Source organism: Staurois parvus, unplaced genomic scaffold, assembly GCF_062004578.1.
Source record: "Staurois parvus isolate SC_StPar_1 unplaced genomic scaffold, SC_StPar_1.0 ptg000574l, whole genome shotgun sequence".
Taxonomy (NCBI): Eukaryota; Metazoa; Chordata; class Amphibia; order Anura; family Ranidae; genus Staurois; species Staurois parvus.
The window spans coordinates 2143266-2169436 of NW_028318370.1; the positions used below are offsets into that span (position 1 = coordinate 2143266).

Below are 26171 nucleotides of genomic sequence, written 5' to 3' on the forward strand. Positions count from 1 at the left end.
ACACAGAAATGGGGGTTCTTCAAAAAGACTGTATGTGAACACACTGCAAAATATATTCCCATGGGCAGCAAGTTTAAAAGGCTAAAAATCAAACCTATGTAGCCAAAGTTAAAAAAGCTATAGATAAAAATAAAAGAGCTTTTATTAAGTATAAAAATGAAGGAACGCTATCATCGTTTAAACATTACAAAGAATATAACAGAATATGTCAAAAGGAAATAAAGGCCGCAAAAAGTGAAAACGAACGACAGATTACAAAAGATAACAGGACCAACCCTAAAAAATTCTTCAAATATATTAATAGTAAAAAGGTCCGATCCGAGCATGTAGGCCTTTTACAAAATAATCTAGAGTGGGTGACCGGGGACAAAGAGAAGGCAAATTTATTAAATACCTTCTTCAGCTCTGTGTATACAAAGGAGCATGGGGGAGCTCTTGTCCATAATGGGCATGGTATTGACACAGCTCCAGATGATCCACATTGGCTCACAACTGATATGATCCAAAAATATTTAGACAGAATAAAGGTGAATAAAGCACCTGGACCGGATGGCATACACCCACGGGTCCTTAAAAATTGAGCTCTGTCATTTATAAGCCATTGTTTCTAATTTTTAGGGACTCTTTAATGACTGGCATAGTACCACTGGATTGGTGTAAGGCCACTGTGGTGCCAATATTTAAAAAGGGGTCAAAATCTTTACCAAGTAATTATAGACCTGTTAGTTTAAATTCTATAGTTGGGGAGATACTGAAGAGTTTAATAAAACACCACATAGATGAGTTCTTGCTGGAAAAAAATATTTTAAGCAACAAACAGCATGGATTCATGAAAGACAGAAGTTTTCAAACAAATCTGATTTCTTTTTATGAGGAGGTGAGCAAAACCTTGGACAGAGGGGTGGCGGTGGACGTGGTATACTCGGACAGGGGGGTGGCGGTGGACGTGGTGTACTTGGACAGAGGGGTGGCGGAGGACGTGGTATACTTGGACAGAGGGGTGGCGGTGCACGTGGTATACTTGGACAGAGGGGTGGCGGTGGACGTGGTATACTTGGACAGAGGGGTGGCGTTGGACGTGGTATACTTGGACAGAGGAGTGGCGGTGGACGTGGTATACTTGGACAGAGGGGTGGCGGTGGGCGTGGTATACTTGGACAGAGGGGTGGCGGTGGACGTGGTATACTTGGACAGAGGGGTGGCGGTGGGCGTGGTATACTTGGACAGAGGGCCGGCGGTGGACGTGGTATACTTGGACAGAGGGGTGGCTGTGGATGTTGTATACTTGGACAGAGGGGTGGCGGTGAACGTGGTATACTTGGATTTTGCAAAAGCGTTTGACACAGTCCCCCACACACAGCTAATGTGTAAGGTAAAATCTACAAGCTTGTATAAATCCATATGTAAATGGAAGGAAAACTGGCTAAAAGATGGTATTCAGAGAGTAGTGGTTAATGATTCATACTCTGAATAGTCTGGGGTGTCAGTGGTGTACCCCAAGGTTCAGTGGTGGGACCCTTACTTTTTAATATATTTATAAACAATATAGGGTTTGGGATTATAAATCCCATTTCAGTCTTTGCAGATGACACCAAGCTGTGCAGTGGAATAACGTCCTTACAGGATGTCTCCAATTTACAAGCCGACCTCAATGCTCTGTGTAATTGGGCAACTATGTGGCAAATGAGGTTTAATGTTGATAAATGTAAGGTTCTGCACTTGGGGGCTAAGAATATGCATGCATCATACATACTAGGGGGGTACAACTGGGGAAATCAATGGTGGAGAAGGTTCTGGGGGTTCTGATAGATCACAAGCTTAATAATGGCATGCAATGATAAGCTGCGGTTTCTAAAGTGAGCAAAATCCTCTCTTGCATTAGGAGAGGTATAGACTCCAGAGAGAGATATATCATTTCCCCCGGTACAAATCATTAGTAAGACCTCATCTGGAATATGCAGTTCAGTTTTGGGCACCAATTCACAAAAAGAACATTGGGGAAATGGAGAAAGTACAGAGAAGGGCAACCAAACTGATAAGAGGCATGGAGGAGATCAGCTATGAGGAAAGATTAGAGGGACTGGATTTATTCTCTCTTGAGAAGAGGAGATTAAGGTGATATGATCAACATGTATAATACATAAGGGGGGATATGATCTCCATGTATAATACATAAGGGGGGATATGATCTCCATGTATAATACATAAGGGGGATATGATCTCCATGTATAATACATAAGGGGGGATATGATCTCCATGTATAATACATAAGGGGGGATATGATCTCCATGTATAATACATAAGGGGGGATATGATCTCCATGTATAATACATAAGGGGGATATGATCTCCATGTATAATACATAAGGGGGGATATGATCTCCATGTATAATACATAAGGGGGGATATGATCTCCATGTATAATACATAAGGGGGGATATGATCAACATGTATAATACATAAGGGGGATATGATCTCCATGTATAATACATAAGGGGGGATATGATCTCCATGTATAATACATAAGGGGGGATATGATCTCCATGTATAATACATAAGGGGGGATATGATCACCATGTATAATACATAAGGGGGGATATGATCTCCATGTATAATACATAAGGGGGGATATGATCTCCATGTATAATACATAAGGGGGGATATGATCTCCATGTATAATACATAAGGGGGATATGATCTCCATGTATAATACATAAGGGGGGATATGATCTCCATGTATAATACATAAGGAGGATATGATCTCCATGTATAATACATAAGGGGGGATATGATCTCCATGTATAATACATAAGGGGGGATATGATCTCCATGTATAATACATAAGGGGGATATGATCTCCATGTATAATACATAAGGGGGGGATATGATCTCCATGTATAATACATAAGGGGGATATGATCTCCATGTATAATACATAAGGGGGGGTATGATCTCCATGTATAATACATAAGGGGGGATATGATCTCCATGTATAATACATAAGGGGGGGACATGATCTCCATGTATAATACATAAGGGGGGATATGATCTCCATGTATAATACATAAGGGGGGATATGATCTCCATGTATAATACATAAGGGGGGATATGATCTCCATGTATAATACATAAGGGGGGATATGATCTCCATGTATAATACATAAGGGGGATATGATCAACATGCAGGGGCGGACTGACCATTTTGAGCACACAGGCACTGCCCGAGGGCCCGGGGTCAGTAGGGGGCCCCATGAAATGCCCCTGGTACCTTTTTATAGGCTTTTTTTGAGTGTGGGCAAGGACATAGGGGCCCCATGATCCCCTATTGCCTGGGGGCCCCATGAGTTGTCAGTCTGCCCCTGCCAACATGTATAATACATAAAGGGGGATATGAGCAACATGTATAAATACATCAGTGGTTCATATAGTGAACTCGGTGTAGAGTTATTCACCCTGAGGTCATCACAGAGGACAAGGGGGCACTCTTTACGTCTGGAGGAAAAGAAATTTAATCTCAAAACACGAAAAGGTTTCTTCACAGTAAGAGCTGTGAGAATGTGGAATAGACTCCCTTAAGAAATGGTTCTTGCCAGCTCAGTGGATTGCTTTAAGAAATTCCTGGATTCTTTCTTAGATACACAGAATATAACTGAATATAACATTTATAGGTAAAGTTGATCCAGGGAATATCAGATTGCCTCTCGGGGGATCCGGAAATAACTTTTTCCCCTGCAGAAGCAAATTGGATCGTGCTTTGCTGGGTTTTTTTGCCTTGCTCTGAATCAACTGTGGGTATAGGATTATAATATTTTTTTTTTTAATGGTTGAACTGGATGGAATTTTGTATTTTTTCAGCCAGACTAACTATGTAACTATGTAACATTCATCATATCTCCTAATGGAAATTTTTAGAGTGGCTTCTCTCCTCTTTTACTCTTTCTTTTGAGGCTTCCCCCAAAGTCTCTGTACATCTGGGCTGTACTGTACCTTGTGACTTGGAGAAGAAGCACCAGTTCACTTCGGGAATGCTGGAATTAAAGCAACATTTCCTCTTGCTGCACTCTGCCTGGCTGATGCCAGGATATCCGCAGTCCCTTCTGTCATATGGAGCAACATTACACTCCTTCTTGTTTATCACTGTAGGTTGATGCAGAAAAAAATGATTATTAATACAAGGTTATATGAGTTATTCAGTCCTTCTCATTCCATATATTTCATCTTGCTTGCTGTTAAAGTGAAAAGCGTTCTCTGTCCTCTGTTGGACAAGTTTAGTGATATCATTGATTTTGGGATGTTTTCTATTTTTTCAAAACTGCATTTAAATTTGTTCTGTGCAAATGCGACAAAATTGATTGTTCTCAGGCTATAGTCTGTGTAGTTTGAATGTGTGAATGAAGAAATACTGCATTAGGGCCACTAGATGGCAGTGAGGAGCAAACTTAGTTCCTAAAATAATCAGTGCCATCTAGTGGTCATATTGCAGAATTTTCCATATTCTCACATTTGAACTGCAGAGAAAATTAAATTTTGTCCCATTCATTCAGAACAAATGTACATGCAGTTTTGATGGATCAACAGCTTTGCAATTTTTTTATAAATACGCCCATTTAGTGCTCTGAAAGTTTGCAGATATCAGATTGTAGATATCAACTGCAGATCATTTCAATGTATTTTTAATGTAAAAATGATTTACTGAGATCTGATATGAATAGAATATTATATATATATATATATATATATATATATTAGACAACTTATAGATCCCACACGCCATGAGTACTTATTAATGCCTGATTCCAAAACATTTTTTCTAAGTTTCGGATATGGTGAGACACAAAGGGGTTTATGTCACACTAATCAATTCCCAACCATGGCACCTCCTGCATGGAGTTTGCATGTTCTCCCTGTGCTTGCATGGGTTTCCTCCGGGTGCTCTGGTTTCCTCCCACACTCCAAAGACATGCTGGTAGGTTATTTGGCTCCTGTCTAAATTGGCCCTAGAATGTGTATGTATGAATGTGAGTTAGGGACCTTAGATTGTACGCCCCTTGAGGGTCAGGGACTGATGTGAATGTACAATATATATGTAAAGCGCTGCGTAAATTGATGGCGCTATATAAGTACCTGAAATAAATAAATAAATAATAAATAAATGCAGGCCATAGACGGGTCGAATATCGGCCAATTTTCGGAAAAAAAACCCCCCCCCCGAAAAATCAGTAGTTTGTTCGGCCAATGTTACCACTAAAAAAAATCGGCCGTCTAAATCATAAAGTTCACCCCATAACTTCTGTCCCTTGGAAGTCATGCTCATGCGTGGATTTTTTATCGGTAAAACGATCACCAGATTTGCCCATCATTGCTCGGAAAATCGGCCGATCGTCAAAATTGGCTGCAAATTTTCCAACATGACCAATAAAAAAACTGTGCAAAAAACCCGAAAAATGGCTGACTAATTAACCCACTAACAGTGCGAAAATCGGCAGATTTTTGAACCGTCTATGGCCAGCATAAGGGGTCTTATGATACAATTGTTGGACGAATGACACACACACACACGCAGGCTGCACTAATTATGACCATCTTTTCTGTAATAGATTAATACCTATGATCGTTAGCACCATCTAGGGGCCAAAATGTGGTATGTTTGTCTCACTGAGCTGAGGATCATAGGAATTAATTTATTACAGAAATGACAGCGAAAATGTATGCAGCCTGCACAAATGTATGTGGCGTTTGTCCAACAACTGCTTTATAAATAGATTCCCGTGTCTAAGGAACCTGATTTTCTTTCTTTTTGTGACACCAAGACTGGAAAAAAGGGGAAAGGGTGTCACAGGGAAGAAATAGACAGCCTGTAAAAACTGGCATAGGTTCTAATCCTTCCTACTCTTTAAAAAAATTATAAAAAAAAGCTATCTATTATTATAATATAGCTAAAGTCCAAAGTTGTTGTTTTTTTTTTGTTTTTTTTTAGGATGGAGGGTGGAAGGGTTAGATTTAGATCCTCTATCAGTTTCTCATTGTCTGTGTCCATTGTGGGGAGAATCATTCTCTATATCTCTTGGTGGCCATGGTTCACTCAGAATCCGATGCACCTGTGCATGGTAGCCAATCAGCTTCTAACCTCAGCTTTTCAATTAAGTTTCGGCTGAAAAAAATCTCAACCTGTATGATTCCTTCATTGGCCTACCTAATCGCAGGCTATCCCCTCTTCAGTCTATCATGAATGCTAAATCCCCGCCCACCTCCCGAATTCTGAAACTACTAAAGGGCTGGGTAGCGCCGACGCAAAGTGGTTAAGTTTATCTATAGAGCAGCATTTGTTTCTAATCTATGCATTGTCAGAATGTGATGGGAAATCCAAAATTTTAAAGTTGTCACCAGAACAGGAATAAATGGGGTGCCTATTCCGTTGACAACTGTAATATTTTGGATTTTCCAATACATTCTGTCTCTGTGACAATGGTCACCAAGGCAAATGGAGAGAGTGATTCTTCCCAGCAGGGACACAGAGAGCAATAACAACCTGAAGGAGGCTCTAACCCTTCCACATTTCATCCTATAGTAATGGAAAAAAATGCTGGACATCTGCTCTGGTGACAACCGACTCTCACTTCCTGTTGTGTCTCTGAGAAATAAAGTACTGGGAAATCTTCCCGATGGAACCAAAATATAAAAAGAACCTGGACAGAGACTCTAACCCAGAGATTGTTGATCCAGGGAATATCCAATTGCCTTTTACTGGTTCAGGAAGGAATGTATTTTTTTACCTTCTGGAGCATCTCGGTTATCTATTGGTTGTACTTGATAGACTTGTGACTTTTTTCAACCTGACTATGTAACAATGTAACCATATATAACTGAGTAACTGTGTATAACACTATATCCGGTCTCCCCAGACCCTGCATTCACTATATCCGGTCTCCCAGGACCCTGCATTCACTATATCCGGTCTCCCCGGACCCTGCATTCACTATATCCGGTCTCCCCAGACCCTGCATTCACTATATCCGGTCTCCCCGGACCCCGCATTCACTATATCCGGTCTCCCCGTACCCTGCATTCACTATATCTGGTCTCCCCGGACCCTGCATTCACTATATCTGGTCTCCCCGTACCCTGCATTCACTATATCTGGTCTCCCCGGATCCTGCATTCACTATATCTGGTCTCCCCGGACCTTGCATTCATTATATCTGGTCTCCCAGGACCCTGCATTCACTATATCCGGTCTCCCCGGACCCTGCATTCACTATATCCGGTCTCCCCGAACCATGCATTCACTATATCTGGTCTCCCCGGACCCTGCATCCACTATATCTGGTCTCCCCGGACGCTGCATTCACTATATCTGGTCTCCCAGGACCCTGCATTCCCTATATCTGGTCTCCCCGGACGCTGCATTCACTATATCCGGTCCCCCCAGGCCCTGCATTCACTATATCCGGTCTCCCCGAATCCTGCATTCCCTATATCTGGTCCCCCCGGACCCTGCATTTACTATATCTAGTCTCCCAGGACCCTGCATTCACTATATCTGGTCTCCCTGGACCCTGCATTCACTATATCCGGTCTCCCCGGACCCTGCATTCACTATATCCGGTCTCCCCAGACCCTGCATTCACTATATCCGGTCTCCCCGGACCCCGCATTCACTATATCCGGTCTCCCCGTACCCTGCATTCACTATATCTGGTCTCCCCGGACCCTGCATTCACTATATCTGGTCTCCCCGTACCCTGCATTCACTATATCTGGTCTCCCCGGATCCTGCATTCACTATATCTGGTCTCCATGGACCCTGCATTCACTATATCCGGTCTCCCCGGACCCTGCATTCACTATATCTGGTCTCCCCGGACCTTGCATTCACTATATCTGGTCTCCCAGGACCCTGCATTCACTATATCCGGTCTCCCCGGACCCTGCATTCACTATATCCGGTCTCCCCGAACCATGCATTCACTATATCTGGTCTCCCCGGACCCTGCATCCACTATATCTGGTCTCCCCGGACGCTGCATTCACTATATCTGGTCTCCCAGGACCCTGCATTCCCTATATCTGGTCTCCCCGGACGCTGCATTCACTATATCCGGTCCCCCCAGGCCCTGCATTCACTATATCCGGTCTCCCCGGATCCTGCATTCCCTATATCTGGTCCCCCCGGACCCTGCATTTACTATATCTAGTCTCCCAGGACCCTGCATTCACTATATCTGGTCTCCCTGGACCCTGCATTCACTATATCTGGTCTCCCCGGACCCTGCATCAACTATATCTGGTCTCCCAGGACCCTGCATTCACTATATCTGGTCTCCCCGGACCCCGCATTCACTATATCTGGTCTCCCCGGACCCTACATTCACTATATCCGCTCTCCCCGGACCCTGCATTTACTATATCTGGTCTCCTCGGACCCTGCATTCACTATATCTGGTCTCCTTGGACCCTGCATTCACTATATGTGGTCTCCCAGGACCCTGCATTCACTATATCTGGTCTCCCGGACCCCGCATCCACTATATCTGGTCTCCCTGGACCCTGCATTCACTATATCTGGTCTCCCAGGACCCTGCATTCACTATATCTGGTCTCCCAGGACCCTGCATTCACTATATCTGGTCTCCCCGGACCCCGCATCCACTATATCTGCTCTCACCGGACCCTGCATTCACTATAGCTGGTCTCCCCGGACCCTGCATTCACTATATCTGGTCTCCCCAAACCCTGCATTCACTAGATCTGGTCTCCCCAGACCCTGCATTCACTAGATCTGGTCTCCCTGGACCCTGCATTCACTATATCTGGTCTCCCAGGACCCTGCATCCACTATATCTGGTCTCCCAGGACCCTGCATTCCCTATATCTGGTCTCCCCGGACCCTGCATCCACTATATCTGGTCTCCCACAGTACATAGAACATGGAAATGCAATTATATTAGTAAATATAAACTGCTAAATACTTTTTTCATCAGCAGTTAGAGCAGTTTTGTGACTTCTATCAGTGTCCAGCCGAGCACATGTTAAAACTTGTAGGAGGAGTTTTCATTCTGTTCTAGGAGGATATAGAACCTATGTCCTCTGTCTGTACAGTACTGACTGGCCCTGTGCTGATCACATGCACTCTTCCAAGAAAAAAAAAACTCTCTAGTAATATACTCCAAACTGAGCATGTGCAGCTTGCCCTCAAGGTTCTGTTCTATCAGCAGGTGGATTGGGGACAGTAGAAAAAGGGGAGGATCAGAGAAGACAGGATCAAACAGCCTTTTTACACAATGCAGAGGATTAACCCCTTAGGTTCCACAGTGAGTATAACAAGCATGCTTTCCTGCATATACAGACTGATTGTACTGTTGTGGGTTTAGTAACACTTTAACTTCATAACTATGCAGTAACTATAAACAGTAACTGTGTAACAAGGTAACTATGTAACTATTAATAAATATGTAAATACATAAAACTATGTAACTAAATATAAATGTAACTACTATATATATAACTGAAACGATATACTGTATAACTATGTAACTATATATAACCGTAAATATAGAAATATATATATACATATACCCTTCCTTTACACTATGATTTTTATTTTATTTTATTTTTTTGCTTTTTTAGATTTACTATAAATGAAGAGTTATTATAAGTGAAATAGTCACCATTCTCTTCCTCGCTGCTGCTCCCGCTGCTGCTCCCGCTGTGGCTTCCGCTGTGGCTTCCACTGTGGCTGCCTTCCTTGGCCAGACCTGGCTGCCCCAACACAAGGAGAACAGAGAGAAGGATCAATTGTTTTCCCATGGTGCCTCACAATATCAATCTATCAGAATTGACCGGCTTAACGGGTGTTGTTATATATAGGAACAGAGCCGTTTATCTACACCAGGGAACATTTACTGAGGGTGGGTTCAGGGCCGTATTGCTACTACACCCATTCCGCTCTGACAGCAGGCCCCTTTATTGCACATCATAAATGGGAACATAATTGGTTGTACAGTCATTATTTGCCCGTAGAGATAGAGATGTGTGTGGAGGGACACGTCACTGTATACCAATGTATAGAAGAGTTTATAAAACTATAAAATGATAACTGAAGGTATCAAAAGACTCCAGAGCAACTTTCCTGAACTTTAGGTAGTCATCTCTTAGATTGTAAGCTCCCAGGATCAGGTCCTCCTATCCCTCTTGTATTGAACTGTATTGTTGCTGAATTGTCTCCCGTTATATCGTAAAGTGCTGAGCAAACTGTTGGCGCTATATAAATCCTGTATAATAATAATAATATATAAATCCTGTATAATAATAATAATATAAATCCTGTATAATAATAATATAAATCCTGTATAATAATAATATAAATCCTGTATATAATAATATAAATCCTGTATAATAATATTAATAATAATATAAATCCTGTATAATAATAATATAAATCCTGTATATAATAATAATATAAATCCTGTATAATAATAATAATAATAATATAAATCCTGTATAATAATATAAATCCTGTATATAATAATAATATAAATCCTGTATAATAATAATAATATAAATCCTGTATAATAATAATATAAATCCTGTATATAATAATAATAATATAAATCCTGTATAATAATAATATAAATCCTGTATATAATAATAATAATATAAATCCTGTATAATAATAATAATATATAAATCTAGGGTCCCTAACTCACATTCATACATACACATACTAGGGACAATTTAGACAGGATCCAATTAACCTACCAGCATGTCTTTGGAGTGTGGGAGGAAACTGGAGTACCTGGAGGAAGCCCACGCAGGCAAAGGGAGAACATGCAAATTCCAGGCAGGTGGTGCTGTGGTTGAGATTCAAACCAACGACCCTAGTACTGCCAGGCGGAAGTGCTAACCACTAAGCCACTGTGCCGCCCCATTCTGTGTACTGTGGGAGACCAGATATAGTGAATGCAGGGTCCAGGGAGACCAGATATAGTGAATGCAGGGTCCTGGGAGACCAGATATAGTGAATGCAGGGTCCGGGGAGACTGGATATAATGAATGCAGGGTCCGGGAAGACCAGATATAGTGAATGCAGGGTCCTGGGAGATCAGATAAAGTGAATGCAGGGTCCGGGGAGACCGGATATAGTGAATGCAGGGTCCGGGGAGACCGGATATAGTGAATGCAGGGTCCGGGGAGACCGGATATAGTGAATGCAGGGTCCGGGGAGACCGGATATAGTGAATGCAGGGTCCGGGGAGACCGGATATAGTGAATGCAGGGTCCGGGGAGACCGGATATAGTGAATGCAGGGTCCGGGGAGACCAGATATAGTGAATGCAGGGTCCGGGGAGACCGGATATAGTGAATGCAGGGTCCGGGGGACCGGATATAGTGAATGCAGGGTCCGGGGAGACCGGATATAGTGAATGCAGGGTCCAGGGAGACCGGATATAGTGAATGCAGGGTTCAGGGTTTAATAACACTTTAAGCAGTGGATGTGGATAGACTATCTGTGGAGATTGAGGATATCGTTTAGTGTCACTTAAAGCAAAACTAAAAAATGGAATATATTGCAGCTTACCAATCATTAGACGTGGTGGCTACATTAATTTTCTTTTTTTTTTTTTTAGGCTTTTTTCCCTCTGTTTTCACCTGGTGATCTGACCAGTAAGACACGCCCTGTATTAGATCGCCTTCACTCTGGATGAAGGAGCACAGGAGGCACATTTGAACATCAGCATTGTCAGTCTGGGAGGAAGGAAGTGTTAGATGGATTAGCAGGTTTAAATACGCTAACAAATTGAAGCCAAACTCCAACTAGGATTTTATAGACCTTAGATTGTACGCCCCTTGAGGGTTAGGGACTGATGTGAATGTACAATATATATGTAAAGCACTGTGTAAATTGACAGCGCTATATAAGTACCTGAAATAAATAAAATAAATAATCAGTTACAGCAAATATTTTTTTTTTCCTTTTGGGATAAAGGTTTTACATAAAAAAAATAAAAGCTGATCATTGTAAACATCCCTGTCAGTGGTAAATGTTTTGTCTCATCCCTGAAACTGATACATGAATCTGATACAACACTGGGGTTTTTATTTTTTGCTAAATTAATAAAAAAAGACCGAAAATTTTGAAAAAAAACACGTTTTTCTTTGTTTCTGTTATAAAAGTTTACAAATAAATAATTGTTCTTCATAAATTTAGGCCGAGATGTATTCTGCTACATGTCTTTGGTGAAAATAACCCAAATTAGGATGTATTATTTAGTTTGTAGGAAAGTTATAGAGTTCACAAACTATGGTATAGATCTGAATATTGATCAATCCTGAAGTACTGACGGCCAATCTAATTTCTTGAGGTCCAAGAATGTCAGAACAGTACAGATATCCCCCAAATGTCAGAACAGTACAGATATCCCCCAAATGTCAGGACAGTAGAGATATCCCCCAAATGTTAGGACAGGACAGATATCCCCCAAATCACCACTTTTTGAAAAGTAGACAGTCCGGTGTATTTCATAAGAGGAATGGTAGGATTTTTTAAGTTGTAATTTTTTTGTCATAATTTTTCGGAAAATTAAAAAATTAAAAAAATTATTTTCACAATTTTCTTTTTACATGCTGTCACCAGTGCAGTACAGCGTCATCATGTAACTGGCATGGCGGTGATCAGGGACACTGACTGGTGACAGTATGAAAAAAAAATTGATAATTTTTTAAAACGTTTTTTAGTTTTTTTATTAGTTTTAATTTTTTATTAAATTGTTTTCTCTTTTTTTAAGATTTTTTTTCATATTTCACTATGACCAAAGAAGTATAATGTTACTATAGTAACATTGTACTAATTTGGGTAAGTGATCAGTATATTTTTTTTTAGTAATTCTTTGCTTATAGCAAAGAATTACTTTGCTATAAGCAAGCATTTACCTGAATGACATCAATTCATTCAGGGGTATTTTTTTCTTGTGCTTATCTGTGATTGGCCCAGCTTGTGCATCTGATCACTGTGACCATTCACAGCTAGACACACTAATATGCAATGGATGGCATGAAAGGAAGCCATCCATTGTATACAACTGTCATGTGACCTGCTGTGATTGGTCACAGCAGGTCACATGGTACTGGAAACGGTTTCGGTACACAGATCTGTCATCGGCCGTGTCCGAGATACACGGCCGGTGACAGATCATGCCACAGAGCGGCCCTGCGGGTATGCGCACTCTGCATGCCTGAAAGGATGCCATATGGCGTCCACCCAGAGGGATGAGCTGGTTGTCCGGCTGCCATCTGGCTATAGGCCGGGTGACAACTGGTTAAAAGATGGGCAGAGACTGCAGACATACTACAGGTGATGGTCAGAGACTGAGGACATACCAGATATAGTGAATGCAGGGTCCAGGAGACCGGATATAGTGAATGCAGGGTCTGGGGAGACCAGATATAGTGAATGCAGGGTCCTGGGAGACCAGATATAGTGAATTCAGGGTACAGGGAGACCATATATAATGAATGCAGGTTCTGGGGAGACCGGATATAGTGAATGCAGGGTCCGGGGAGACCAGATATAGTGAATGCAGGGTCCGGGGAGACCAGATATAGTGAATTCAGGGTCCTTGGAGACCAGATATAGTGAATGCAGGGTCCGGGGAGAGCGGATATAGTGAATGCAGGGTCCGGGGAGAGCGGATATAGTGAATGCAGGGTCCTGGGAGACCATATATAGTGAATGCAGGATCTGGGGAGACCAGATATAGTGAATGCAGGGTCCGGTGAGACCAGATGTAGTGAATGCAGGGTCCTGGGAGACCAGATATAGTGAATGCAGGGTCCGGGGAGAGCGGATATAGTGAATGCAGGGTCCGGGGAGACCAGATATAGTGAATGCAGGGTCCGGGGAGAGCGGATATAGTGAATGCAGGGTCCGGGGAGACCAGATATAGTGAATGCAGGGTCCGGGGAGAACGGATATAGTGAATGCAGGGTCCGGGGAGAGCGGATATAGTGAATGCAGGGTCCGGGGAGACCAGATATAGTGAATGCAGGGTCCGGGGAGAGCATATATAGTGAATGCAGGGTCCTGGGAGACCATATATAGTGAATGCAGGGTCCGGGGAGACCAGATATAGTGGATGCAGGGTCCGGGGAGACCAGATATAGTGAATGCAGGGTCCAGGGAGACCAGATATAGTGAATGCAGGGTCCAGGGAGACCAGATATAGTGAATGCAGGGTCCTGGGAGACCATATATTGTGAATGCAGGGTCCGGTGAGACCAGATATAGTGAATGCAGGGTCCGGGGAGACCGGATATAGTGAATGCAGGGTCCGGGGAGACCGGATATAGTGAATGCAGGGTCCAGGGAGACCAGATATAGTGAATGCAGGGTCCGGTGAGAGCAGATATAGTGAATGCAGGGTCCGGGGAGACCAGATATAGTGAATGCAGGGTCCTGGAAGAGCAGATATAGTGAATGCAGGGTGCGGGGAGACCATATATAGTGAGTGCAGGGTCTGGGGAGACCGGATATAGTGAGTGCCGGGTCCAGGGAGACCCTATATAGTGAGTGCAGGGTCCGGGGAGAGCAGATATAGTGAATGCAGGGTCCAGGGAGACCATATATAGTGAATGAAAAATTGCGGTGCGGCTCCAACCAAGTCGGAATCGCACTGATATGACTGCTTTAATTGCGGACAATAGGGTGCAACTTGCAATACGATTTGCAACTCACATGGCATGGCAAATTGCATGGCAAGTCGCATCCGGTGTGACCGGGGTGTTAGTTTTCTTTTTTAGGCTTTATTTTTATCTGTTTTCATCTTGGGATCCAGCCAGAAAGTCTGTTGTTTTTCAAAAGCACAAAGTCTCCAGCAGAATGTATCTGTTTCAGGGATGAGAGCCAGTTCACGCTACAAAAATGCACTCCGGATGCATTTTGGATACGTTTTTGCTTCCAGTTCACACCACCCACAGTTCCGGTTTTGATGCAGTTTGCCATGTTTCAGTATGGTTCTATGCAGCATGTTCTACTTTTTTTTTTTCTGCTCCTGAAACTGACTGGAACTGACTGCACTGGTGTGAACTAGGTCCCAGGGGCGGACTGACTATTTGGAAACTCAGGCACTGTCCGTGGGCCCGGGGTCAGTAGGGGGCCCCATCAGATGCCCCTGGTACCTTTTTCATAGGCTTTTTTGAGTTTGGGCAAGGACACAGGGGCCCCATGATCCCCTATTGCCCTGGGGCCCCATGAGTTGTCAGTCCGCCCCTGCTAGGGCCATTGGAATACATGGAAAACACTGTGCATGCATGTTTGATGCAGAAAAAAACGCACTGGACTGCGTTCTGGATGCATTTTTGCCTGCGCATTTTTGATGCGTTTTTTACACATTCTGGTGCATTTTTTATGCATTTTTTACGCGTTCCAGTGCGCTTTTTTTATGCATTCCAGTTTATTTTTTACCCTCTCTTTTTCTTCAATTTAAATAAGTACATGTGCATTCCAGTGCGTTTTTGGTGCGTTCCAATGCGTTTTTAATGCGCTTACTGCTTTCCAGTATAGTTCTGTGCAGAACAAATTCAACCTGTTCTACTTTTCTTTCTGCATCCGGAACACACTGGAACTGCAAGCACTGGGGAGAACTATGACACTGACAACCCTATCACCTACTTTCTGTGTGTTTTGGATGCAGAAAAAAAGCGACTGAAACGCATGTAGTGTGAACCAGCCCTGAGACAAACCACTTAACACTGACAGGGGTGCATACAAAGATCAGCTTTTATTTATGTATGTAAAACCTTTATCCCAAAAGGAAAAAAAAAACTGCTGTAACTGATTATAAAGTGTGAGCTGCAGTTTGGCTTCAATTTGTTAGTGTATCTCAGTCTGCTAATACATTTAACGCTGCCCTCCCCCCATGCTGGCAATGCTACTGTATGCTGTGCCTCCTGTGCTCCTTCACCCAGAGTGGGGGCGCTCTAATACAGGAGGTGTGTTACTGGCCAGATCACCAGGTGAAAACAGACAAAAAAAGCCAAAGAAAACGAATGCAGCCACCACATCTAATGATTGGTAAGCTGCAATATTTTCCATTTTTTTGGTTTTGGGTTTAATATCGCTTTAGGCAGTTACAGCAACAGATTTTTACCATTTGGGATTAGGCACTGTTCACACCAGAAGGCGGTGAGGGAAACGCATGTACCATACGTGTTTCCTGCGCCAAGATCAAAACACACCACAGCTGTGATCAGTAGCAGGCTTCAGCAGGTGTCAATACCCCAAAGGCAGGTTGCAAAATGCAGTGCATTTGCCTGCACCAAGTAGCATTTTACAGAAGTACCATGCAATCCAATCGTAGTCAGGTTTGCATGCACTACTTCCCATCCGGCCGCTGTTTATAAACGCCCAGACGGTGGCAGTCCAGGGGCGGGTTGCTGTTCATAAATGGCGCCCGCATTTTCAAGCTGTGCGCGCTCCCTAGGAGCGCGCAGCACCGCGATCCGGTGCCCGCTGTGTCCTCCGGACACAGTGGAACACCGATCGTTGTACGGGACCTCTGTGCGAGGTCCCGATCATGTGATCACTGATTGGCCAATCAGTGATCACATGCAGAGTAGTAAGCAAGATGTCACTTCTGACATCATTGCTTACTACGTGTGAAATCTGCAAATGATCACAGAGATCACATGGAACAGGGCTATTCACAACAACCTTGTACCATGTGACAAGCTGTGACCAATCACAGCTCACACAGCATTTCTCAATGGCTGCAAGAATGCAGCCAGAGAGAAGGAGAAATTATTATACATTATTTATATAGCGCCAAAAGGTTTGCTCAGCGCTGTACATTATAGTGGAGGACAGTACATGAGACAGTACAGTACAGGGGCGGACTGACCATTTGGAAACTCGGGCACTGTCCGAGGGCCCGGGGTCAGTAGGGGGCCCCATGAGATGCCCCTGGTACCTTTTCATAGGCTTTTTTGAGTTTGGGCAAGGACACAGGGGCCCCATGATCCCCTATTGCCTGGGGGCCCCATGAGTTGTCAGTCCGCCCCTTGTACAGTAACAAAAAAATACACGAGGGGTTCAAGGGCCATGCTCTTTAGAGCTTACAATCTAGGAGATGATTTTTTTACATCCTATATGGGTGTAAAAGCAATCAGTGTAAAAATAAATAAATAAATAAATCTTCATCACCCCCCACAAGTAGTGGTGACACTGTACTGCTAGGGTGACAGTATGTAAAAATAAATAAATCAATAAATCTTCATCACCCCCAAGTAGTGGTGACACTGTACTGCTAGGGTGACAGTATGTAAAAATAAATAAATAAATAATAATATAAAAAAATAAAATAAAAATGTAAAAAATAAATTTTTTTTTTTGGTTATAAACTCATTTGGGTTATTTTTTTTTTTACTAAAAAGATAACTGAATAAATTTTGGCCAAGATTTATGATGAAATATTATTTATTTGCAAAATTTTATAAGAAAAACACTTTATTTCAAAATGTTTGGACTTTTTCATTTATATAGCAAAAAAGTTAAAAATCCCATACCACCAAAAATAAAGCTTTATCTGTCTCAAAAAAATGCAAAAAAATTAATATAGGTACAGTGTTGCATGACCGCGCAATTGTCATTCAAAGTGTGATAGCACTGAAAGCTGAAAATTGCCCTGGACAGGAAGGGGGTGAAAGTGTCCGGACTGGAAGTGGTTGCATTTCTTAACTTGCCATTTTTGCCGGACAGCTTGGGCTGGTAAAGTGTAACTAAACCTAAAAACAAAAATGTAAGATGGTGTAGCTTACTAATCGTGGTGGCTGCATTCATTTTCTTTTTTTCAATGCTTCTATTTGTTTGTTTTCATGTGGTGATCACCCAGTAACACATTTCCAGTCTTAGGGTGGCTACATCCGTTCTTCATCTGATCCATCGTCAATCAGTGGAGAGGATAGCTGGACTAGTAGATTTAGATGGACTTTGTGTAAGTGACTAACAGATTTAAAGCCCAACTCCAGCTAACACTTTTTAGGCAGTGACAGCAATCTTTTTCCTATCCTTTTGGAATACAGGTTTTACATGAATAAATAATAGCTGATCGTTCTGAACTCCTGTGACCTGTTCTCAGCCAAAAGCGGGTTAAAGTCTGCTGACGTCACTCAGCTGGTGCAGGCTGGGGAAAGATCCTGACTTTAAAGTCGGGATCTGCCCAGATGCCTGGACCGGCACATGGCTCAGCTTCTCAGCGATCCACTGAGCCATCTGCACCCACCCCATCCACAGCCCAGCATTCCAGTGACTGCAGAGGGGAAAGGTCAGAGCAGACAGCGGTGCCTGAAAGTCACCGCCCTCTGCTCAGAGCGGCAGGGAGAACTGAGCGATCAGCGGTGTATGATCGCTCAGTTCTCAGCCTTAGACGGATGCTGCATCCACCTAGGTAAGTATGATTTAAAAAGAAAAAAACCATACTTCGCTTTTAAATATGCAATTGATGATCATTAGCACTTGCTTGATATAAATGGTTAATTTTATACCTGAACGAATGCTGGTTTGAAGCCAAAGGGCAGTCACACCAAACACTGAGATGATTTAAATTTCCCTTCTGTTCTCTCTCTTTGCATTATGGAAATTGATAAAAATAAACAATTAAAATATTTATTTTTGAAAGCATTCTTACTTTACAGCATCACTTCACACATAAAACGTTTTCACAGTACTGTATATCAGGGAAAGGCCCGTGTGGCTTTTGTATAATAAAATAATTTTTTTTATTTATTTATTTTTATTTTACAAAATCTGCCATGGTAACCTGGAACCAATATGGTGTTTGAATGCATGGTGTGATGTAACAATTGTTAAAGGTGTAACAGTGTACAGTATATTCCATGGTGATTAAAGCATAAAAGTCTGTTGGTTGTGTGTGACAGCTGTGATCTTTCATCGATTCATGGCAGCTTAACCACCGAGCCATTCTTTGACATGTTGACCAAGTTCATTGTATTGGGTTTACTGAAGGAGGTGCCATGCCACGGAGAAGTCCATCAGATATAGGCAACATACATTGAAGCCTAAATGGCAAATTAATGAGTTGAACCTTGATCAGAAGCTTGGAAGAGAATACAGTGGAGCTTCTAACATTCCATACACTTGACTGCCCTGTAAGAATCAAGTTGGGGGAAGGCGGGGGTGCAAAAAAAATGATGGATGGTGGATTAAAATGTTCTTATAATACTCTTTAAAGTAAATATCAGAGCTGACTATTTTTGTTAGAAATCCCTTGTGACCTGCAGGAATGGCAAGATACACACACTGATAACTTGTCAAACATGTCCCCTAATATGACTCTAGTAGAGCTGGTTATGTTTGTTAGAAATCCTTTGTGACCTAGATCAGTGGTCTCTAAGCTGCGGCCTGGGAGTCAGATGCAGCCTTTTTCTTGCTTTTACCTGGCCCTTGGGGCATTATTTCCTCTACTGTAAACAACTGTAGGGCATAGTTCCTGCCACTGATACTGATAAAGGGGCACTATTCCTCCCACTGACACCAATGATGGGGCACTATTCCTCCCACTAATACCAATGATGGGGCACTATTCCTCCCACTGACACCAATGATGGGGCACTACTCCTCCCATTGACACCAATGATGGGCCACCATTCCTCCCACTTATACCAATGATGGGGCACTATTCCTCCCACTGATACCAATGATGGGTTACTATTCCTTCCACTGATACCAATGATGGGGCACTATTCCTCCCACTTATACCAATGATGGGGCACTATTCCTCCCACTGATACCAATGATGGGTTACTATTCCTTCCACTGATACCAATGATGGGGCACTATTCCTCCCACTGATACCAATGATGGGTTACTATTCCTTCCACTGATACCAATGATGGGGCACTATTCCTCCCACTGACACCAATGATGGGGCACTATTCCTCCCATTGACACCAATGATGGGGCACTATTCCTCCCACTGACACCAATGATGGAGCACTATTCCTTCCACTGACACCAATGATGGAGCACTATTCCTTCCACTGACACCAATGATGGGGCATTATTACATCCCCAATACCCCCCCAATAATGGCAAGATACACACACTGATAACTTGTCAAACAAGTCCCCTAATATGACTCTAGTAGAGCTGGTTATGTTTGTTAGAAATCCCTTGTGAGCTAGATCAGTGGTCTCTAAGCTGCGGCCTGGGAGTCAGATGCAGCCTCTTTCTTGCTTTTACCTGGCCCTTGGGGCATTATTTCCCCTACTGTAAACAACTGTAGGGCATAGTTCCTGCCACTGATATTGACAAAGGGGTACTATTCCTCCCACTGACACCAATGATGGAGCACTATTCCTTCCACTGACACCAATGATGGGGCACTATTCCTCCCATTGACACCAATGATGGGGCACTATTCCTCCCACTGACACCAATGATGGGGCACTATTCCTTCCACTGACACCAATGATGGGGCATTATTACATCCCCAATACCAATGATGGGACATTAATGTCCCACTGATGCCAGGATGTCTTTTTCTCCCACTGGCCACAGCCCAGCTCCCCTAAAGTTTGAAGGACACTAAACTGGCCCTTTGTTTATAAAGTTTGGAGACCCCTGACATAGAGTAATGGCAAGACATAGCATGGTTCCCACCGGAGTAGCTAAAATGTGCCCAGAATCATCTTCTTCTAGCTTCAGGCATTTTGGACAGATAGGAACTATGTTTCACAGATGGTCGTAATGTCCAAAGGTCACCATATTTTGGATCAGACTTTTTAACTGAACACTCTTGGAGTGTGGGAAGAAAACCCATGCAGGCATAGGTAGACCATGCAAACTTCATGCTGGTAGTGTGGTGGTTGGGATTCAAACTGACAACCCTAGTGCTGCCAGGCGAACGTGCTAACCACGTAGCCACTGTGCTGCTTTGTTAAACAGAAATTGATCAACGAAAAACTCTCCTGTGCCTTCAATAGCACTTGGGGACATTGTCCGTACCTTCGCTTGTTTTCAGATCCCTACCCTTGTTTCTTTCCCTTCTAATTATTGTTTTATTGGTTTAGATATGCTTTAAAGGCCCATTTACACAAATGGCCATACCAGGGGCGGACTGACAACTCATGGGGCCCCTGGGCAATAGGGGATCATGGGGCCCCTGTGTCTTTGCCCAAACTCAAAAAAACCTATGCAAAAAGGTACCAAGGGCATCTCATGGGGCCCCCTACTGACCCCGGGCCCTCGGACAGTGCCCAAAATGGTCAGTCCGCCCCTGGGCCATGTGTTACTGCATTGCGATGGCATTCATTTTGAACTATGGCATTGTACCTGTGTTGTAGTGAACCATAAAACACAGCAACGCGCGGTAGCATGTTGCATTACAAAGCGTGTTGGCAGCTCATCCATTTCTATGCGCTGCCTTGACACAACAACTGACAAGTTATCATGTGACTTAACACATTGCAAAAAAAAAGCTTATTTCTACTTTTCCAGAAGCACATTTGTGAGGTCAGGCACTGATGTCGGATGAAAAGGCCTGGCCCACAGTCTCTGCTCTAATTCATCCCAAAGGTGTTCTGTCGGGTTGAATCAGAACTCTGTGCAGGCCAGTCAAGTTCCTCCACCCCAAACTGGCTCACCCATGTCTTTATGGACCTTGCTTTGTGCACTGGTGGGCAGTCATGTTAGAACAGGAAGGGACCATCCCCAAACTGTTCCCATAAAGTTGGGAGCATGAAATTGTCCAAAAGGTCTTGGTATGCTGACGCCTTAAGGGTTTCCTTCACTGGAACTAGGGGGCCAAGCCCAACCCCTAAAAAACAACCCCACACCATAATCCCCCCTCCACCAAACTTGGCACAATGCAGTCAGGCAAGTACTGTTCTCCTGGCAACTGCCAAACCCAGACTCGTCCATCAGATTGCCAGACAGTGAAGCATTATTGGTCACTCCAGAGAACACGTCTCCACTGCTCTAGAGTTCAGTGGCGGCCTGCTTTACACCACTTGGTAATGTAAGGCTTAGATGCAGCTGCTCGACCATGGAAACCATTCCATGAAGCTCTCTACACACTGTTGTTGTGCTAATCTGAAGGCCACATGAAGTTTGGAGGTCTTTAGTTATTGACTCTGCAGACAGTTAGCCAATTCTGTGCACTGTGCGCTTCAGCATGCGCTGACCCGGCCTGTCATGTGACGTGGCCTACCACTTGGTGGCTGAGTTGCTGTTGTTCCCAGTTGCTTCCTCTTTGTTATAATACCACTAACAGTTGACTGTGGAATATTTAGTAGCCAGGAAATGTCACGGATGGACTAACACCCCATTCACATCAAGCCCGACCTTGAAATCGTGCGACTTGCAGTGAAGTCGTACGAATTCAAAGTCGGGTGAAATGTCGATTTCAGGTGCGATTTGCAAAACCAAGAGTAGTACATGTACTACTTTAGAAATTGTTGTGGCTCCTACCAAGTCAGAGCCGCACCGATTTGATCGTTCTAATTGCGGAGAATAGGGTGCGACTTGGCATACAATTTGCAAGTCGCATGGCATGCAAATTGCATGCCAAGTCCTACCGGATGTGACCGGGGTGGTATTGCACAGGTGACAACCTATCACGGGACCACGCTTGGAGTGACTGAGCTCCTGAGAGCGACCCATTCTTTCACCAATGTTTGTAGAAGCAGTCTGCATGCCTAGTGGATGATTTTATACACCTGTGGCCATGGTGGGGATTGGAACATCTGAATCACATGATTTGGAGGGCTGGCCCAAAACATTTGGAAATATAGTATAGTTTGTTAGTGTTGGGCCGAATGTTCAAGTCGAACCTAAGTTCAACTTGAACATTGATCATTCGTGTGTTCTCTGAACACACAAACGATACGTGCGTTCAGCGGGCTGTTCCTCAAGCACACCCCATAACACACTGTGCCCTGACAGTGCATTGTGATTGGTCAAAGCAATGCACCTAACCACAGGTCAGGTGCAATGCTTTGGCCAATCACAACACAGGATGACATCACAAGGGGGTGTGATGAACCTTCCCCCTTGTGACATCATGACAGTATTTAAGAACTGTCATCCCGGCACAGCTGTCAGATGGCGGGAGCCAGCATTGCGAGCGGAGCAGGTTTTTTTCCCTTTTTCCAGGTAGTGGAGGTGGTAGACATCATGAATAATGTTGGATCTACTTCAGGGGACATTATTTTAATTTTTATTTTTAATAAATGACTTGTCAAAGACTGTTTCCTGTCTTTTTTACACTAAACTTTTTTATGTGAATGGGTAGTGGTACTGCATATTCATTAGCCTGGGGGGGGCAGGATCTGACCCCCACAACCACTAGCCACAGTTGTGGTGAAGAGGCCCTTGTCCCCATCAATATGGGGACAAGGTGCTTTGGGTGGGGAGACCCCCCTGCCCCAAAGCACCCCCCACTGCTCATGTTGAGGACATGTGGCCTGGTATGGTCCAGGGGAGGTGCTCGCTCATCCCCTCCTCTTTCCTGACCTGCCTGCATGTATTGCTTTTGACAGGCAACCCCCATGCCATTTTTTAAAAAAATGTTGGCGTGGGGGTTCACCTCAAAATATATAACAGACCCAAAGAGATTGGTATGGGTGGGAGGGGGGACCCCACGTCATTTTGTTTTTTAAATGTAATTGTTGGGTAATGCTGACAATTCTTTTTACATTCAGATGCCAGTGGGGAACCCCGCTGAGAGCTGAAACAATATTAAATGTTTTACTACTAAAATATCACATAACCTAATAATATAAATCATGCCGGATTTTAGTAGCTGAATGGTATCTTATCGCATTACTCAGATATGGTAAGATACCACTCAGTAAATTGTTCGTGTTCGAAGTTCGCAGTCAAACATTCCGTTGGTTCGAATGTTCGACCGCGAACCGAACAGGGTAGTGTTCGGTCCATCACTAGTATGTGTGTATATATATATATATATATATTATTTTGTGAAGGCAGTTGAGTACAATTTTGAAATTGTGGTAAATACCACAATATTACTAAAAATGTGTGGTTAGAATTGCATACAAATCGAGATATAACATTAAAGTTAAAGCAGAACTCCACCCAAAAGAAGCTCTTTAAGGCCTCCTCACCTGCTCCCCTTTGACACTTTGCATTTTTTTGAGGGGGGAGGGTGAGCGGATATCTGGTTCTCCTTCCCCCTTTCCTCCCTGCGGTCGTCTGAGACACGTCACAGGTTCCGGAAGACTGTGGGACCATCACAATGCGCAGAGCGGCTCTGCGCATGCGCAGTGGGCAACCAGCTGTGAAGCCATGAGTTGTTTCAGCCAGGTGCCCACAGTTAAGATGCCTGCGCTGAGGACCGAACATGGTCCCCAGCACCCCCCTCGGGTGAGCGCATTGTTGGATCCTGGAACAGGTAAGTGTCTGTGTGACGGGAGTCACTTTGGGTGGGGGGCCAATGGAACCCAGCTCACTGTCTCAGCTCCCCATATGCCTATTATGTGTAAGTCACCCTGTACCTGTTAGGGGCACAGGGTAATCTGTCCTAATATTGGGGTGGGGGGTTGTTGATTGTTTAATGCCATGTGGTTGCATCCCATTGTTCTATTGTGTGTCTTGCTTGGGAACAAACTATTATGGGATGTATGTGTTTATGTGTATTAGTTTAGTGGGGGGTGTCTCCAGCAGCCCTCCCTCCTGATGGGACTGTCTGCTGTTGTGAAGTTTGAATACCTGTGTGTCTCTTGTTGCTAAGTATAGATTGCCCTGCCCTGTGGCATTATGCAGGGAGGGTCGATTGCCCCGAGTGTATAAAAAGCCAGTTCAAGTTTCAAATAAAGAGTTCCATGTTCAAACAGATTGGTGTCATCTAGTCTTGTTTGGTTGGCTGTGGTGTGTGGGATCGGTGTTCGGACGGAGAAGCGGTATTATAAAGGAAATACTCAGCATAGGCTGGGTCGGTTCCGTTACAGTCTGATTATAAAAAGTCGGCAGCTACAGTTTTTGTTTTTGCTGACTTTTAATCTTCAGAAAACCAACTGGAGCTCCTCTTTAAAAAAAAAATGTTATTTAGCTGATGGTGCCGGCACTCAGGATTTTAGCAATGTACCTAATACCAACAAGGGAAAGTTCTGCAGTAAGGTGTGCTTCTCACCTGTGCGTTTGGTGCGTCTCGCATTTGTGTGGGCACAGCAGACTATTTACTTGAATGGGCTGCTGTACCTGCAGCCACAGGGAAATCGCATGGTGCAACAGTATGTTTAGTTGCATGGGGGGGGGCATTAAGAATAAATGGCAGCTTTGCGCGTCGGTAAAAGAGCAGAGTAGTTTGGCAGCGGGTGGGGGCCAGGTGTTGTTCCCGCACCCACAGCCACCAGCACAAGTGTGACCCCAGCCTCCGTGTACATTTCCTGCACCTCAGGTGAGTGCGCTGCCCTTGTGGTCTGAATGCGGGTGCCAACGTATTGTTAACAGCAAATCGCAAATGGGTTGCGTTTGTGGGCACCCTGCACTTTTTAAAAACTGCAGCCACAGGAAAATCACATGGTGCTTTCGCAGCATACGATTTCCTGGACTACTTGTGGGGGGTGCCATTAAAGTGTTACTGAACCCACAACAGTAAAATCAGTCTGTATTTGCAGTAAAGCATGCTGGTTATACTCACTGTGGACCCTAAGGGGTTAATCCTCTGCATTATGTAAAAAGGCTGTTTAATCCTGACTTCTCTGATCCTCACCTTCTTCCAGTGTCTCCCTCTTATTTCCTGATAAGACATATTGAGTGGAGACATTCTGCACATTCTCAGTGCGGTGTGTATTGCTAGGTTTTTTTTTTCTTGGGAGAGTGCAGGTGATCAGCACAGGACCAATCAGCACTGCCCAGACAGAGGTCAGGGGTTCTATATCCTCCTAGAGCAGAATGAAAACTCCTCCTACAAGCTTTAACCAGTGCTCTGCTGGACACTGATAGAAGTCACAAGACTGCTCTAACTGCTGATGAGAAAAGGTATTTATCAGTTTATATTTACTACAATAATTGCATTTCCATGTTGTGTACTGTGGGAGACCAGATATAGTGCATGCAGGGTCCAGGGAGACCAGATATAGTGAATGCAGGGTCCGGGGAGACCGGATATAGTGAATGCAGGGTCCGGGGAGACC

At 43.7% G+C, this 26171-nt stretch overlaps 1 protein-coding gene across 1 annotated transcript in view; it reads right to left on the minus strand.

Moving 5' to 3' along the window:
* The window catches only part of LOC149450447 (uncharacterized), an 87558-nt gene that overhangs the window by 17239 nt on the left and 44148 nt on the right, over positions 1-26171 (minus strand). Inside the window, exon 8 of the mRNA XM_089691953.1 lies at positions 3987-4125. Coding sequence (XP_089548079.1) covers positions 3987-4125 — 139 coding nt within the window. The remainder of the gene's footprint in view (positions 1-3986; positions 4126-26171) is intronic.